Genomic DNA, 18,712 nt, shown 5'->3' with positions numbered 1-18,712 from the left:
ACCTACATTCAAAGGCACAATGCGGCACTAAGAGTACTTTATTACCATCTCTGTCACTCCTACGGCATTCACCTTAATATCACTCCTCTAAATGCTCCTAGGAAAATTGAGTCAATTGTCGAGAATGGGAAGTGCCGTATATACTGGAACTTTATATTCTCGACAATTGTTTCTGTTGCACAATCGAGGCCTGACATGGTTCTTCTTGACTTCGAGAAGCGAACCATGTTCGTTATCGAATTTTCGGCACCAGCTGACAAAAACATCATAGCCAAGGAGAATGAAAAGAAAGAGAGGTATCGAGACCTTATAAGGGAGTTGCAACGATTGTACCCGGAATATTCTGTTAAACTGGTCGTCCTTATTATCGGCGCTCTTGGAGGTGCCAAGCTTTCACTTGCTAATAGCCTAAAAAGCATCCCTGCGTGTCAACAATATGCTAGAACACTTGCGGGAAAAATGCAGAAGGCGGTTGTCCTTGGGTCGCTCCGTGTTCTTAGGGTTCGCGAGGCTTTTGCTGGATTGTCGTATTAATTCCTTTAAAGACTGAAAACACCTATGTCATGGTTGTGAGACGTGGTTATAGCTGAAATTTTACCGCGATTTCGCTGGAAGCGGGTGCAATATTTCAGATTAGCACCCGCTCCCGGCGAAATCCTGCGGTTGTCCTTATGACAAATTTATATATATATATATACATATTGTGGTTCGGTTTTGATTCCTCTAGAAACAAACCGAAGGACCTATGCACGGCCACCGAATGCGTCCTCGGGTTGCGGATAGAGGATCCCTGTACCAAGGGTTTCTGCTGAATATGGTTACAAAAATAAATAGCAAGTCGAGGACAATTGACCAGGGGTGGTCCCGAAGGAATTAATCCCCAAGTGGAGGTGTGAAAGCCGTGCCGTTCCCTAGCTTCCCGTGGGAATAACAATGAGAACTCCAAACATAATTGTAATAAGTGTGGTTCAAAATAACAAAACGCGCAGGGCTCCCGACAATGTGGCGGCCAACAATACCTACCACTCTAGAGCTGGGGGAGCCAATGAAGATATAGTAGATTCAATGCGATGGATCGATGGAATCTCGGGACCTTTAGGTGGATGGAGCAACTAAATCGCGACTTGATGGAGTGCTACGATGCGAGTGTGGCCCCTGAAAAGGGTTACATGGCACGACTTCATGCTCTGTGGTGCAAGAAACATCCGGAGCTATCGCACTTTTTGCATCAACGTCTGCGAAACCATGTCGAAGTACTCAAAAAAAGGGCTATGTAAGCGGAACGCCTACTCTACTACAGCCAGAACAAGCCTGTAACAGAGAAAGTGAGGCAACACTAAGGTAACCGCGGACAGACATCCGATAGAGCAAGAGCGATGCTTTATGGCCCGGAGAAACATCAAGACCCAGGTTTCTTTCAAGCCTAGAGATCTGGCTCAGATGGATGATGAGCTTCGTGGAAATTTCTCCGAAGAATCCGACCTCTGTACTAGCAATTGTTGTGTGTGTAATACAGCAAGAGCTTTGGCCAATGCGGACCGTAAAACAAAACCAACGGTTGGCCATAAGACCAAAAGACGAATGCATTGACTCGCCATAAAGGTAGGCATATTGTTGAGAGAATACGGATACTATATGACGCTAAGAGAAGTCTAGAGAAGTCTACAAAGTGCAGCGTAGACTGGACGAAGACTCAGGTAACAGAACAGTTTAAAGGAGCTGTACGATTCCCTCATAAAACCTGATGAAGAATTCCCGCCCATCACTACCCAGGAGGTAAAAAATGTATTAAGAGGGATGAAGAACTATTCCGCTCCAGGACCAGATGGTATCAAGACCTTCTAGTGAAAGAAGTTTTCTTCAACCCATTAGAATGTGGCTCGTATTTTCACCTCATATTTAAAGTCGGAAGACCCAATTCCGGAGTGGTTGGTGGAATGGCGCACAATACTCCTGCCGAAAATATGCAACATAGCTGAGCAGAAGAATTACAGGCCAATCACTTATCTGAACACAATGTATAGGATATTTACAGCTATCCTAAATGATAGGATTGTTTGGGCAATTGAACCAGTTGAGCAAGAAATATATAAACAACGCGGCTCAAAAAAGGGCGTAGCAGGAGGTCGGGAAAACCTGCTCATCGATAGATGCATCCGCAAAGATACGGCATACTACCAGCGTGACCTATCGATGGCCTGGATTGATTGCCAGAAAGCTTTTAATTCGACCTGCCATAGACTTATCATCTGTCTTTTGAAAAGCTTAAAGTTTCATTCTCAAATCCTGAGGTGCATAGACAGATTGATGCCGCTTTGAAAAACCACATTTACTATCTCATCTGGGAAAAACGTGTAATAACTACCAAGCTCACTTTTCAGAGAGGTGTCTCTCAGGGCGAAACCATGAGCCCACTCCTCTATTGCCTCACATTATTTCCACTATCTCTAGCACATTGCCATTCCGACGCGTACTTTTGCGGCAAACCTGCAGATCGAAAGTACAAGGTCACTTGTGTATTTTACGAATTGTCGACTTATGTCACTTAAGCTTATGTCTTACGAACTGTCGGCGAGGAAAAAATTATCTGTAACGAACATGCTTGCGGTCCCGGTAGTACTCTATTCATTTGGAGTGCTAACATGGACGAGGAAGGAGCTCAAATTCATTGATATCGGGACACGAAAGGTTAAGCACATGAACAAAAGCATGCATCTAAAGTCATCTGTTCCGCGACTCGACATCTCACGCCGTCAAGGTGTTTACGGAATCTTGAATCTTGAATGTCTTTACAACAGGATTATTCTGGGTACAGTCCATAAAGTAGAAAATGGAAGAGACCCTCTTCTTAAAATGGCCATGAAGCACGAAGAAGTGGTCAGAGAAGTGTTTCTGTACAAATCAGCGGAGGATGCTGCTGAAACACTCGGACTTTACTTCAGTATCAGGGGTAAGCAAAATGCATCAAATCTTATCTATATCGAGTACTCACTCCTGATAGCCCGGATTATAAAAGCGCCAAATTTTTAGTCGAAACATTCCCGATGATAGCTGCAGGTCGTGCCATGCACTCCCCAGGCATTTAGTACGCATACTATCTAGTTTCCAACCCATGCGAGGACAACCTACATGCAGAGGCACAATGCGGCACTAAGAGTGCTTTATTACCATCTCTGTTACTCTTACGGAATTAACCTTAATATCGCTTCTCTAAATGGTCCTTGGAAAATCAAGTCAATTGCCGAGGATGAGAAGTGCCGCATATACTGGAACTTTATATTCTCGGCAATAGTTTCTGTTGTACACTCGAGGCCTGACATGGTTCTTCTTGGCTTCGAGAAGCGAACCATGTTCGTTGTCGAATTTTCGCCACCGGCTGAAAAAAAACATCATAGCCAAGGAAAACGAAAAAATGGAGAGGTTTAGAGACCTTATGAGGGAGTTATGCCGATTGTACACGGTATATTCTGTTAAACTAATCGTCCTCATCATCTGCCCTATTGAAGATAGCTAAGCTTTCACGGGTAAGTAGACTGAGAAGCATCTCTGCGTGTGAACATTATGCTAAAACACTTGCGGGGAAAATGCAGAAGGCGGTCGTCCTTGGGTCGCTCTGTGTCCTCAGGGTGCACGAGACTTTTGCCGGATCGTCTGATTGATTTCGTTACAAACTTTAACCACCTATCTCACGGTCGTGAGACGTGCTGTGCGACAGCAAATACAAACGTGCGGATATTATTTACTGATAATTGTACTGCACTCATGCACATTTATTTTCGCACCTCCTGTTGTGTAATCAGCTACTTAGCTACTTTCAGAACCAAGAAGAGCCTTATAAAACGCGTCAAACGTGCATTCGTTACATAAATAAATGTAATATTAAATATTATAGGTCTCACTATATTATAATAAATTATTTTCTGACCTTAGGATGAAAGCGTTTATCGCAGAACCAACCCCATGCGGGTGCTGTGAGAGCATAAGTGCCTCCATTAATAACAAACATAAGACCCACTATCACGGGACCCAAGTCAAATTCTCGAAGGTGTGGTTCAAGAGTGGCCTGAAGAAATCCTATACTCATGCTTGTTGCAATAATAGATGAAGTTGCTACCATCACGCCTGGAATCCGGAGAACTCTGGTGAATCCTAGAAAGGAGTTATTCTTTTGTCAATACTCGTAAAATAATACCAGGAATATCTGATCCAAGTGTAATCCTCATTGATTCATAAACCACGAATTGTATACCATATTCAAGGGACTACGGGTATTCTTGTTGATTTTGTCTAAATGTTAAAGCATTAGGGTCTGTCCAGAAGTTGACGCCAGATATCGAATTAATTATCCGAGAGTAGAGAGACGTCTGGTCACTTGGGGTTGAATGACACACCGAACCCTTCTCTCTATAGCTTCTTTGTAGGGAAGCGGATCTATGAAAATATTGCCGTCTGTCACATGTATTTTACAAACTGATATTTGTTCAAATTGTGTGAGTGTGCGGAGTGATTCGCCAAGGTTTTAAACTTTTTTTTACTTTTTCAGTGTAAAATACGACTGATCGACTTTTTTAGATCTATGCGGCTTTACTTTTGATTTTGAACAAGGTTAAATGTATGTATACAAATAAATGTATAAGGGCGGTTACTAAAAAATTAATCACTTTGAGTCTTAGTCATTTCCCACTCTTACTTTTAATAATACATTTTTTCTGAAATTATCCGAGAACCCAGTAAGAAGGTGTAAATTGAATTCTTGGGTTACAAAGATCGTAGGATTTTAAAAGTTTTGAAAATGTAATCAAGCCCGTTTTCGAAACATGTGCTTTATTTCCCGTTATTATAAAAGCATTGTGTCTGCTTTCAATATTGTTATATAGGATATATTTTTCAGGAAAAAATAATATACTAATTACTGTTGTTACATTTATTTCTTCTCGGCCACGTAAATACTCGTCGATATAGGGTCAATGGATATTACTTCGACTTTGATATTACTTGTTTTGTTTATTGAATGAAAAATATACTAATGAATGTAATTTCTAGATATTAATCTATGAAATATTATTCAATGGTAATCTACAATATTCCGTTTAGGACACTTGACCCTGAGTAAGCACGTCGGTAACTATCCTGTTACAACTATGAAATATTATTCAATGGTAATCTACTATATTCCGTTTAGGACACTTGACCCTAAGTAAGCACGTCGGTAACAATCCTGTTACAACTTTGAAACTACTACGAAAGATTCTATTCTCAAATTCTGCAGTAAAAAAACACTAGGCAATCTTAATTCTTCCTTACCATTTCCAATTCAAGCTTCATCTTTTTCGATTTTGAAATTCAAAATTTAAATTAATTCTGGATCATGAATGCTTTTAAAGTAAAATTTTCCACTGATCCTTAATCAAAGAGAGAATTTATGGCAACGAGATTCATTTTGATTTCAGCAAGCTCAAATTCTATGTTTCATTTTTCTTTAATATCAAAATAGGATTTTAAAAAGCGACGTATTTAGATTTTTCTCCTCACCTTTCATGGATAAAAAATGTATCCGCCCTTATAATTTTATATCTCTTTGAATACTCTATATAAAAATGTATTACCTGTCTGTTCCAATCCATTATTATCAGTTTGTCTGCCTATCCTTACCTATCCGCATTTACATTTTTCTTTAAGTTTCTGTAACCTTCTATACTGTTGTATTTGAATCCTGCAATCCCTGTTTGTATGTATTTGGACATTTATCTAGCAGCGGCCCTTTAATCCTTTCTCTAAAAATTCATTACCTATCCCTGATCCGTCAGAGAGAAAGAAGGAGCGATTGAGTATTCAGTTATTTTTTTTGTGATAGGATACTTATCGGATTTAAACCTTTTCCCAGACCGCCACATTTCATATAGAACTCCACTGAGGCTGATTCGCCATTTTATTCTAGGTGCATTAAGCTGATTTGCAGAATCGATATATCCTTCACTAAAGGAAACGATCGCGGCTAGATGTTAAATTAAAATGTCTTTATTTCGCTTAAATTCGTGTTCTGTCTTTTGTCGACTAAAGCTCGGAAGGTTTCTAAAGTCGCTTCGTAGGAGGTTCAATTAAATCTGTATTTTTAGGGATTTCTAAGAGATGGTGTTACTTATACTATATCGAATCGAGACATATCGTTACTATATGTATGTCGAAGCCTCAGCATTTGGCGTTAGATTTCATTAGGTGTCGCTATACCAAAGTGTAAATAGGGTATTTATTGTAGAAGTAAAGATGTCGAATTACGGACTAAAAAAGCAGCATTTGAGGGAAGTTTTAATTGTCCTTTTTAATTCAAAGAAAACTGCTGCTGAAAGTCATCGACTGATTTGAAAAACTCACGGGGATTGATTAAAACTTGTGAGTACTGATTTCGAAAATTTAAAAATAGGGATTTCAACACGATGGACAAAGAACGTTCAGACTATCCTAAAAAGATCAAGGATAAACAATTAGAGACGTTACTCAGTGAAGACCCGTGTCAAATGCAAGGTGAGCTTGGAGAATCATTGGGAGTTTATCGATCAATCATTTCGAAACGCTTGCATGCACTAAGAATGGTCTAAAATCAAGGAAATTGGGTACCATACGAACTGAAGCCAAGATACGTGGAATGGAGATTATTCACTTGTGAACAGCTACTCCAACGGCAATATCGGAAAGGGTTAAGTTTAAAAAAAATACTTATTAATATTTTCGAAATACATAAATAATAATCAAGTGTATAACTTTCTACTTAGTTTTATTTGATTTCATAACGAATGTTTTTAATCTCGAGAAAACTATTACTTTTATCCCATACTTTTTTATTACAAGTTAAATAATTAAAAACTTAATAACTACGACTTTGAAAATAACCTAACAGCAATATTATCAATGAAATGTGAACCAGATACATTTTCTAACTGCTCCTACTGTCTTTTCTCGGCAGCCAACAGCCTTGATTTTCTTCACATCATTCATGTGCTGGATTAGCCGTGAAGCTAATTTTTTAGAAATAAAATACGTTATATGCAAGGTAAGGGGCTTTCAATTGCCCGCCAGCGTTAAAAATTTTTAATAGTGTGGTTCTGTTTGGTGCATAATATTGTTTATGACTGGTGTAAACTAAAGGTGCGATGAAAATAATAAAAAAGATTCGCGTGGTTTCTCGAGTAGCGGGATGTCGAAAAGGCCGAACAGTGAACATAACCTTAAAAATGAAGCCAAATCCTTACTCCGTCAATGAGTAATCAGTGCCCTGACAAAAATACAAAACATGTTGCAGGATCTTAATTATAAAACAATTTTGCAGAATCTTACAATATTGTTTTGTAACTTCCACAATAACATTATTTTAGGATTTCTTTCTATTATACCATTAAGCCTTTCGGCGTTATCGTTCCTTACACAGTTCTACCATGCAGTTCATATGGGAAAAGTTGTTAACAGGATTTTACAAGGGAGTTGGGAATAGATTTTTAGATTACTCTATAATTCCTGTGTTGTTTATTTAAATAACACGTTTAACTGGCAGTACTGTTTCAACCAAGTCGCTGTTTAATCTCGCTTACAATCACCCAATGCGAAGAGCACCACAAAGTCACTATCTGAAGCTCTAGAATCGTGTCAATTAGTATCCAAGATTTTTCTTTAATTTGAAACAGAGTTTCAGAATGGTTTCAGGAAGTTTTTAGTACACCAAAAGGCAAGAACAAAGAAAGGAAGGCAAGGGAAAAGTAACAAAAACGGTAGAAAAAGAGAGATTGAGGTCCAAAAACGTAGAAAAGATTAAAGCATTCATCAAAAGGAAGAGAGAGGAGACAGAAAGCAGTCATGGCAAGGAAGATATAGCTTTAAGCTTGAAATATCCAAAAATATTTACACCGCCGCACAGTGGGGTAGTTTGGATTTGTTGGTGCAAATAATAGACGACTTGTCAATTTTCAACCGAATTGAACTTTTTCAAATACTCGTGAATAAATTTACTGTCGGAGAGATACGCCACTATTAGGGTTTGAATCGTCAATACGTCAAAACAACGTCGACCAACGTCGGCAGTCGTTGACCGATTCTTAGGCTATTTAGATGTCGGTAATATTTGGTAATTCGTACAAACAATGCTTCATGCTCATTGCTATTTATGACTGCAACCATTACATTTTTTAATACAAGTTTTAAATAATAGTTAATAAACGTTCATAACGTTAATACTTTAATTTTCAAATTATTTAACCAAGAAACGTGTATTCTGAAGAAATCAACGAAGGAGTATTTTATAGAATTTTAAATCTTTTTTTCTTACAGTTTTTATTGAAACAAATATTCGATAAACATCGGATAAACATCCGATAAAAGAGAAAAGATTGAAAGAAATACGAAAAATCATTATAGAAGTAATGGGGATGTATGGAGTGAAGCAGCAGAAAAGGGGAGAGTAAGAAAGGAAAGAAATTATGCGGGAAAAGGCCGAACTTAGGAAAGCAAAAGAAAAAGAAAGATAGTGATAAAGGGTCTACGATTATAGAAGGAGTAGCTAAAAGAAAGAGTGGAAGAAGTACTAAAAAGGATTAATGCTAAGGCAAAGATAGAGGAAGTGAGAAGTGTAAGAAGATAAGAACGAAGAGGAAAAATAATAATACTGGTGCAACTAAAAAATGGGAACATATGAGGCAAGTGATGACAAATTAGAAGATTCTATATGGAAGCTTGAATACAATAGAGGATGATTTGGCACAGGTAGAAAGCCGGATGCAGTATAAGTTAAGGAAAATAGCAGAAGAGGAAAGAAAAGAGGAAAGAAGAACATGGGTTAAGCATGAGAGAATATAGGTAGAAAGTATATGGTGATATTAGATCGAGGACAAGGAGGAGTTAGTATAAAATTAGTTATCGGAAAACTCGAAGAGAAAGAAACGGGAGATATAAAAATAAGAAAGAGTTGAAAACAAAAAGAGATGAGAAACAAAAGTGGGGAAGAATGGAGGATATGGTACTCTCATAAAGCAGATTTGAAAAGAAAGGATAGGGAGTTTATGAGAAATTTGACAAAATGCAATGTAGTAGTAATGATAGAGACATGATACTGAATAGACAAGATACCGAATGGGGAGGGAAAGGAATTGTTAAAAAGACGAGATGAGATGGGATGTATTATTCTAAACGGAAATGTAGACAGCATGATGACGTGCAGGAAGAAAAAAGGGAACTGTAATCGATTATGTTGTAGTGGACGACAAGGTAAGAGCGAAGGTCAAAAAAAAGGAAGTAAGGAATTACGTAGACACAGTTCACTTTCCCGTAATAGTGACATTAGAGGGGGAAAAGAGTAATATCAATCAGGAGTAATGGTAAGCAAAAGTGAAGAGATCCGGAAGAGGGGATTGTTCAATGGATAGAGAAGAACCTTTTACAGTAAAGATCAGTAATGTCATAATGGTGGCAGAAAATGTAAATGAGTAGATAAGAATGATGATAGGAGAAATAAAAAGAGTATCATAATGCAAAAACAAAATAGAAGTTAGTAAAGGAGGGGAGAGGAGTGGATGGGATGAGAAATGTAAACAGAAGAAAAAGAGAGTGCGAAGGCAATTAAGAAAATGGAGAAAAACGACAAGCAGTGATACAAAAATACAAGAGAAAAAAGAAAGAGTATACTGTTTTGTGTCGTAAAAACAGGAGGATAATTAAAGGTTTGAAGAAGAAACGGAGAAGGATATGACAAAAGATGGTTTAGAAAGTATTTGATGGTATTATTATTGCATAGAGAAAGTAAAGTAAGAAAAGGAGGAAAATATGGTAGGGACACAGATGAGAAGGAGAACATTACAAGAGAGGAAATAGTGAAGGTTTAAGGGATAATTAAAGATGGAAGGGCACCTGGTATATGTAAGATTCCAAATGAACTCTGATAATATGGGTGGGCAAAATAAAAGGAATGTGCATAGATAAAATGTAACAGAGTAGTAGTACACATTGTGAAGAAAAGCAGCCGGGAGGAAGTTGAAGATTTTAGTGGAGTAACAATAATGTCAACATTGTGTAAAGTATATGTGATTGTTTTATCAGAGAAGTTAACTTAAAAAGTTGAGAAAAGAGATAGTACCAAGGTACGAGAACAAGTAGGAAATATCTTCTGGTTGTTGAGAGAAGTGAGGCAAGGTTGTCCTCTGAGCTCACTTTATTTGAATATGTTTATATCAGACTTGGGAAAGAAATTAAGAGAAAAGGGTCGGGAGGATGACAGAGGATGAAACAGGGACAACGGGTTTCTTTACAGGATCAGAGAAATACTTAGATAGAAAAAGTTGCATTTAAATGTAGAAAAGACAAAGATAATGATGTTGAGAAATGGAAGGGAAAGAAAGAAGGAATGCACTGGAAGATAGAAGGGAATAAAATTGAAACAAGTCAAAGAGTTTAAATATTGGGGATATAGATTGCAAACAAATGGACATCATAAGGCTCATATAAGAAAAGGGTAAAAAAGCAGTAGGGGTAATAAAGAAAATATGGGTAATACGAGGGTGGCGTTAAAAGTTTTCGGCATGACATAGAGATGGGGCCAGCAGGTCTAATTTTCAGCGTTTATTCTATAGTGCAATATCTCACTAGATTGCATGTCAATTTTTAAGTCGATTGCTCTATTAGTGTACATTTGAGATCCTACTGAATAATACACCTCGATTGTTTGTACGAAAATAGAAAAATCAAAGAAGCATGCGTTCATTAAATACTGCTATTTGAAAGGCCTAACATCACTTCAAATTAAACAAGAAATGGATTCCACACTGAAAGACTCTTCTTCATCATATTCCACGGTTAAACAGTGGGTTTATGAATTTAAGAAAGGTCGCACGAGCACTTCTGATAAACCACGTTCAGGACGGCCCGTTGAGTTCGCAACTCCCGAAATGATCGGAAAAATTCATAAGATAGTGATAGAAGACCGCAGATTAAAGTTAAGTGAGATAGCTGAGGCTACTAGGATGTCAACTGAGCGTGTATGCAATATTTTACATGAACAATTGGGCATAGAGAAGCACTGTGCTAGGTAGGTGCCGCGTTTGCTAACAGTCGATCAAAAATTAAACCGGAAAACTGTTTCAATCGAAAATTTAGCGCTGAACAAGCGAGACCTCAACGAACTTTGAGTCGATTTATAACTGTAGATAAAAATTGGATTCATCACGACACTCCGGAAAGTAAGCAACATTCGAAACAATAGATTGGACCAGGTGAACCAACCCCAAAGAAGGCAAAAATAGTTTTATCGGCCAATAAGTTTATGGCGACTGTTTTTTGGGACGCGAAACGAATTATCTTCATTGATTACATAGAGAAGGGTAAAACCATGACAAGTCAATACTACGCAGAGTTATCGCAACGTTAGAAGGACGAAGTAAAGAATAAACGATCTCAATTGGCAAAGAAATAATCGTGTTTCACCACGAAAACGTACCTCCCTATAGGTCGGTCGTTGCGACGGCTAAAAGCAACGAATTAATGTAAGAATTATTCCTCATCTACCATATTCACCAGATTTAGCTCCCAGCGACTATCATCTGTTCCCTAACCTTAAAAAATAGCTCGGAGGTAAAAAATTTCAGAGCACCGGGGAAGTCATCGATGCTGTAAAAGAGTCTTTTAAGACACTTGACGAATCGCTCTATAAAAATGACATAACTGCATTAGAGCACCGCTATGAGAAATCTATTAGTCTTCAGTGAGCTTACGTTGAACAATGAAGTAAAAAAACGAAAAAAATTGCCGGAAATTTTTCATTCCACTTTCGTAGGAAAAAGAAAGTAAAGTAATTGGAGGAGAAGAATGTGGTTATTTTAATTGCTGGTATCACCAGCATCAGTTTATGGATCAAAGATATGGGAATGGAAAGAAAGGAAAGATATTGAAAGTTTGCAGAAAAGGTTCATAATGTGGAAATTAGGCCTACAATGAGGCACACCATGATATATGGTAGGAAAAAAAGCTCAAAGTGATATTTAAGTACTAGAACTGGAAAAAGTGTATGGAAATGCGAGACGGAGCTGAGGGAGATGAGTTAGCGAAAAAGTGTTTGATGAAAGTAAAGGAAAGGAGAGGAAGTGTGAACGAATTAATTAAATAAGAAAAACAAAGGAGAGAGTTTTTTTATTGCGGAATAGGAAAACGAAGAGGGAAAGTCAACGATCTAGTTCTCTTTGGTTGACCATGATCAAAATACTTGCTTCTTGTTCCCACAAAGTATCACGACTCGACTTTCCACTTATATGCCCTTTTCAAAACCGCTGACTCATCTCAACTTGTGGTGTTTGTCTGCTTTATTCTAGTGCTATTCTTTGCTTTCTCCAGTTTGAACCACAAAGTGTCAAAATTCCATCTATTCATTTTCCCTTATTCATTTCTTCCAATTTAGGGACTTTGGCGTCTTGCTGGTTATTTTTCTTTACAGCTAGTTCACGATCGAAACTTCTTTCACCTGCCTTGAACGTTCGATTATATTTCCTTTTTGCACTACTTTTCTTGTGCCGACGCTGTTTAGTAGTAAGAACAGCAATTCTCTGCCTTTGGGAGTCTGTAATCGCATCCACTGTTGCTGGTGTTAATATCTCGATGTGCCGAGGATGGATAATTTTAGTAAGAAGAGTCGATGATGTTCTCTCCTCGAACTTTGCCTATTTTTCTTTCCTGAAAAATAAAGACCCATAACATCTCGGTGCGTATGCTATCTCCTTTTTAATCGCCTTCTTGATTGCAGAACTTCTGCTTCTGCCTCTTATTTTATAAGGTCATATACCTCTGGAGAATTTAGTGTTGATTGAGCATCAACAGGTTAATAAAGAATATCAATCGCACTTGCTTCATCGTGTGACGCGTCTTCCTCTAACTGATGTTTATTGCGGTCATTTTCCACGCCAAATCAACCATGTTTTTTATCTATATTGCTCGGTTTTCTGAGATGTATACGAGGTGTGTTCAAAAAATAAGGTGACTTTATGGTTTTCTCAAAAAATATTCATTTATTCGTTAATACTTATGTTGTCCCCTTCAAAGTAATCCCCCTCAGATATAATACACTTGTACCAACGCTTTTTCCAATCATCGAAGCATCTCTGATAATCATTTTGTGATATAGCCTTGAGTACATTCAGCGATGCAGTTTTTATCTCCTCAATCGTTGAAAATCGATGTCCTTTCATGGGTCTCTTCAGTTTTGGGAAAATAAAAAAGTCACTTGGGGCCAAATCCGCTAAATATTGAGGCTGAGGCATGACTGTGGTGCTGTTTTTGGTCAGAAAATCTTTCAAAAGTAACGATGAATGAGCAGGTGCATTACCGTGATGCAAAAGCCACGAATTGTTTTTCCAAAGTTCCGGACGTTTTTTTGCGTATCTCCTCTCGCAAACGGCGCCTAACTTAAAGATAATACTCCTTATTTACCGTACGACCTTGTAGTAAGAATTCCTGATGCACTACGCCACGGTAATTAAAGAAGACAATGAGCAAAACCTTCACATTTGACCGAACTTGACGTGCTTTTTCGGACTTGGAGACTCAGGATGCTTCCACTGAGATGATTGGGCTTTAGTTTCGACGTCATAACCATATACCTGCGATTCAACCCCAGTTATAACCCTTTTGAGAAAATCAGGATCATTATCGACTTCATTCAACGTCAACGTCTCATGCCCAAAACGTCGGAAAAGACAGCATGGCATGAGCCAACCGATATGCCAACATCTTCAGCAACTTCTCTGATGGTATTTCGGCGATTTCTCAACACCATTTCTTCGACTGCTTGAACGTTTTCATCTGTTGTTGACGTGCTGGGACGTCCAGGGCGAGGTTCGTCTTCGACATCCTCTCGGCCTTCTTGGAACAGCTTGTACCACTTATATACATTTTTCTTGCTCAGAGTAGACTCACCGTATGCAACTGTCAACATTTAAAGAGTTTTAGAGCACAAGATTCCATTTTTAACACAAAATTTATTGCAAACTTTTTGCTCCATTTTTTTCGAAAGAAGAAAATCGCCGAGCACACCAAACCCTTCTAACCTTTTAAGACTCTGCCAGAAAAACAACAGGAGCTATATAGTCAAAACTGTGAACATATGATCGTGACGAGTGTACCAACACAACAAAACAAATATTGAAAAGTCACCTTACTTTTTAAACACACCTCGTACATCAATCCTGCCATCTTTCACCTTAGCGATAAGATCTGTTAGTGGGACTTTCTTTATATGGGCATACATTGCAGAAAATTTTGTTCTTAAATCGTATCCTTTTTTCATTCCTGTCGAGGTGGTCGGCTGCAAATAACTCCCGCAAGCAAAAGTATCCTCAACAAACACAGTTGTTGTTCCCCTGCTTACCGTTTTTCGCACATGTTCTTGCTGGCCAGCTGCTGGATTAGTGAGAATGGCCTGATCATCTAGCGGCTGACAATTAACATCGTACAGAATGCTGTGGCCTCCAGCAGCGGCTCCAGGGGTGCCCCAACGATACTTAAGAAGCAACACGCGTTTCAAAATCTTTGAATACTCTCCATTATTGTTTATGAGTTTTAGTCTTCTTCTTACTCTTTTTTCACTTTGTTCTCTCCCAGCCTGGCATAGGAAATCCTGTTAATAGAAGTGCTACGGCCAACATAGCCGTCAAAGTCCTGAAAGGAAACCTTAAGCCCTACCGCGACAACAACGACAACAACAAAATTATACAAACTTTTTTTTCAAAGTTTTACTCAGGTGAACCCAGTTTTACATTATAGCCACAAACGAAGTCGAATGAATGATGAGATGAGGATGTTATAAATTAATTAATTACGATGCTTGAAACCTTCTGCGATGATGTTGTAGGTATACAATTACAAGCACGGTGTAGCTTAGAGCTCGTCGCATACTGGTGCCATACTTAAATTGCGGCCGCAAGCATTTGAGGTGACAACAGTCACCTCTAGATGCTTTCTTATCCCTACCATCTGCCACTCCACAGGTTTATAGTCTCTTGCTTCCTGATAGCCGAGAAAGTTTTTTACAAGGCGACAGGTGTTTAATAAAACCGCCTTCTGATATGCTGCCAATACACTCATGACTCCTAAATGTTCAAGATGTTCAGTGCATTTGCATGCACATTGCATGTAGCCGAAATCACAAAAGGATGAATAGATGCATGATTCACGCATCAAGATTTCAGGTGGATCAGCTAAGATTAAAGGATCCTTTGGGATACTAACATCCCAATATGAGATGTCATCTTCGCTTTCTAAAACGCGCATTAGAATGTATCTATAGAAAGGCATTCATTCTTTTAAGAGTCCCAAGTTCAGGGCAAGCTGTTGACGTATAATGCCTGCTACATCATTACGTCTGTTCATATATTCTCTCTGATCCATTACACGACAGCCATGATTACTGTGCTCAACGGATTAGTTGGTATCTCCACATAATCGGCACCGGTAAACGACGTCTTGATGTAACACGTCTTTGCGATATTTTCTGATGCTGACAACCTTGTCCTGTATCGCAATTACGAATCCTTCTGTCTCTAGATACAGAACTCCCTTCCTTAGGCAAATATTGGATGCATCAGGATGCCGACTTGAAATAAATCTGTATAGTTAATATGAGTCTCCTAGTGAAGGCAGTAGTCGTGATAGCTTGTCTGAAATATTCAGTTTTTATTCAGTCTGAAATTCAGTTCCTAGGCTAAACTAGAGCAGAGCTTCAGGTCATCCATGTACAGAAGATGGGTCATTTTATGGCCATCCTCATTATCGTGAATTTTGAACCCATGAGACATGCTGTTTAGTATTTTTTTCAGTGAGTTCACCTTTAAAAAGAACCATAGTGTACTGAAGAAGTCTCTTTGAAATATAGCCCTCGTAATGCGTAAGAATCAAGTATTTTGATCATGGACAACCAAGGATAAGTATCCTTGAATATCCATGATCAAAATACTTGATTTTTTTACCTCAGAGCCTCATCGCGTGACTTAAAAAGTCAATGATGTGTGTTAAGATTTTGTAAAGTTTTAATACTTCAAGCAAATAGTCAAACGACACAAAAAGAAACGCTTGCTTGTAGTCAATGTATGCGAATTGTCAGTTACTTTGATGCTTACAAGATTGACTCATGGCAACAGCGTCTATAGTGACTAGGTCTTTACAACCCCGCGAATTTTTATAACATCCTTTTTGTTCTTCTGTTAGGATGTCACTCTCGTCGCAATGAGAATATACCTTATCTGCAATGATAGCTGTAAGAGATTAAAAAATGGTTGGAAGACAGGCTATCAGTCGAAATTCAGATGGATTTTGAGCATCTGGACCTAGAGTCCGGACCTAGAGCTTTCCAGTTATTGGCCCTTTTCAATACCGCTGAAACATCTAAAGCTGTGATGTTTTTCAGCTGGTCAATATTATTAATTTCATGAAACTTTTATTTGTGTGAACTGGGTTATTCATCAGAGCCACGGACGAAGTCAAGTGACTGATTAGATTAGAATGTTATAAGTTAATTCAACTAATTTAATACGATGCTTGAAACCTACTGCGATGATGCGAGGGTTTATAGAGTTAAAATTTCTTTGCAATTGAACCGTTTTTCAAATAGAACCAGGGTTTTTTTACTTCTTCGGTTATGTCCACCGAAAGGGTCCTAAAGAAGAGACTTATCGCGGTGGAAATAGTAATATACCGGTGACCCATTTTAATCTATAACCCCCAATATCTTCTAAAATACTTCATCGACGAAGAAATGGTTTGGACCAAGGTTAACCAGGACCGAGGGGGGCATTTGATTGTACCATCGATTTTGACCGTAAGGTCAATTTCCAAGGTCAAATGGAGGTAAGACCCTTTTCCTAAATAAGAATCCCTATCTTTGACTGCGGATTTAAAAGGAGCGGTTAATTTCACGTCAAAAATAGCCGTGAAAAATGGGTCTTGTGATCTTGGGAACGTAAAAAATTAAGTTCAAGGTGCTTTACAAAAGTCGATGAAATGTTAACGTGTACATCATCTTGACCACCATGATCTTCAGGTAAAGTTTCTAGTACACTTGAAGATCAAGAATCTGTACCCGGATGAGTGTTTTTGTAGACTTCAGGGTATGGATTGTTATCACAGTGCCCCCCCCCCCCACTCCCCGCAGACCCAGACAGTAAAAATAATTTCGGATAAGATGTTAAGACTGTGTCTATGTAGTTATAAAAGTGACAATCTTGACCATGTCACTTTTCCCCGACCCAGAAACAAGGGCGTGGACGTTCTTTAACCCAATGGAGAGCACCTCCAACAGTTACTCCGTGACTGATTGTAACACTGGTAGAAATAGTGAGAGGCAAGAGGAATCACGTTAATCAACCACCTGAAACTTGAGAGGCAAGGGGAACTCACGAAAAAAAAACACCATAAAGGAAACAGAACTTACTACGTCCATGCAGTTGTTTCTGGGTACCGCTAAAAGTAAGTAAAAAGTGTCTTTTTTTGTAACTAGTCACAGAGATCGTATTTTTTATGATATGGGAAAGGAGTTTGGCAGTCAAATTCTATTTCTTATAATAATTTTTAGGACACTGAATGAGTTTCTTTACATTGCTAGACAATTATGTATCTTATCTTTATTTGAGTGAATATCTACATTTATTTTATTGGAATAATTTGAAAAAGTCTAAGTCGATTTACGTAAACTATGTTAGATAGATAGATAAACGTTTATTTTTCCGCCTGCTAATCTTGAAAACTTGACTTGCTTAAACTTCCATTTTTATACAGAATTTTCTTAAAGCTATCTCTTACAAATTACCATCCATGAACACCTTATAACTAATCCGCTCGCTCCTACATCCTAACCTTACTCGCTGCGGCTCGCCTTGCCTCGCCTCTGAAGTCTTCTGTTCCATGACTCTACATCTCGCGCCGTCAAGGTAGTCGTGGAATGTGTTCACAACAGGATTATTCTGGGTTTAGCACATAGAATCGTAAATGGAAGAGGCCCTCTTCTTAAAATGGTCAGCACGCACGAAGATTGGGCAATGGAACATTTCTGTACAAAGCAGCGGAGTGCTTTATTACCATCGCTGTCACTCTTACGGCATTAACCTTAATATCGCTTCTCTAAATGCTCCTATGGAAATCGAGTCAATTTTTGAGGATGAGAAGTGCCGCATATACTGGAACTTTTTGTTATCGACACTTGTTTCTGTTGCACACGCGAGGCCTAACGTGGTTCTTCTTGACTATGAGAAGCGAACCATGTTCGTTATCGAATTTTCAGCACCAGCTAACAAAAACATCATAGCCAAGGAGAACGAAAAAAAGAGAGGGAGTTGCAACGATTGTACCCGAAATATTCTGTTAAACTAATCGTCCTTATCATCGGCGCGCTTGGAGGTGCCAAGCTTTTAATGGTTAGTGTCCAGAAAACATCCCTGCATGTGAACAACATGCCAAAATACTTGCGGGAAATGCAGAAGGCGGTCGTCCTTGGCTCAGTCCGTGTCCTCAGGGTGCACGAAACTTTTGCCGGATCGTCGTATTGATTCTGTTCCAGACTGTAACCGCCTATTTCGCGGTTGTGAGACGTGGTTATGGCTGAAATTTTCTCGTGATTTCGATGGGATCGGGTGCAGTTTTTCAGATTAGTACACGTTTCCGGTGAAATCCTGCGGTTGTCCTTATGAAACATTTTTGAATATAT

General features: G+C 38.6%; 1 protein-coding gene across 5 annotated transcripts in view; it reads right to left on the bottom strand.

The window, feature by feature from the left end:
• The window catches only part of LOC117170293 (MFS-type transporter SLC18B1-like), a 245,244-nt gene that overhangs the window by 40,832 nt on the left and 185,700 nt on the right, over positions 1-18,712 (bottom strand). For all 5 annotated transcript variants that reach the window (XM_033356969.1, XM_033356983.1, XM_033356977.1 and 2 more), the window contains one exon: positions 3,926-4,149. In XM_033356969.1, coding sequence (XP_033212860.1) covers positions 3,926-4,149 — 224 coding nt within the window. The remainder of the gene's footprint in view (positions 1-3,925; positions 4,150-18,712) is intronic.

The sequence above is a fragment of the Belonocnema kinseyi genome, chromosome 1 (assembly GCF_010883055.1).
Source record: "Belonocnema kinseyi isolate 2016_QV_RU_SX_M_011 chromosome 1, B_treatae_v1, whole genome shotgun sequence".
Taxonomy (NCBI): Eukaryota; Metazoa; Arthropoda; class Insecta; order Hymenoptera; family Cynipidae; genus Belonocnema; species Belonocnema kinseyi.
Note: the sequence above shows the minus strand (reverse complement) of the source record. Positions and strands in the feature narration are given on the sequence as shown.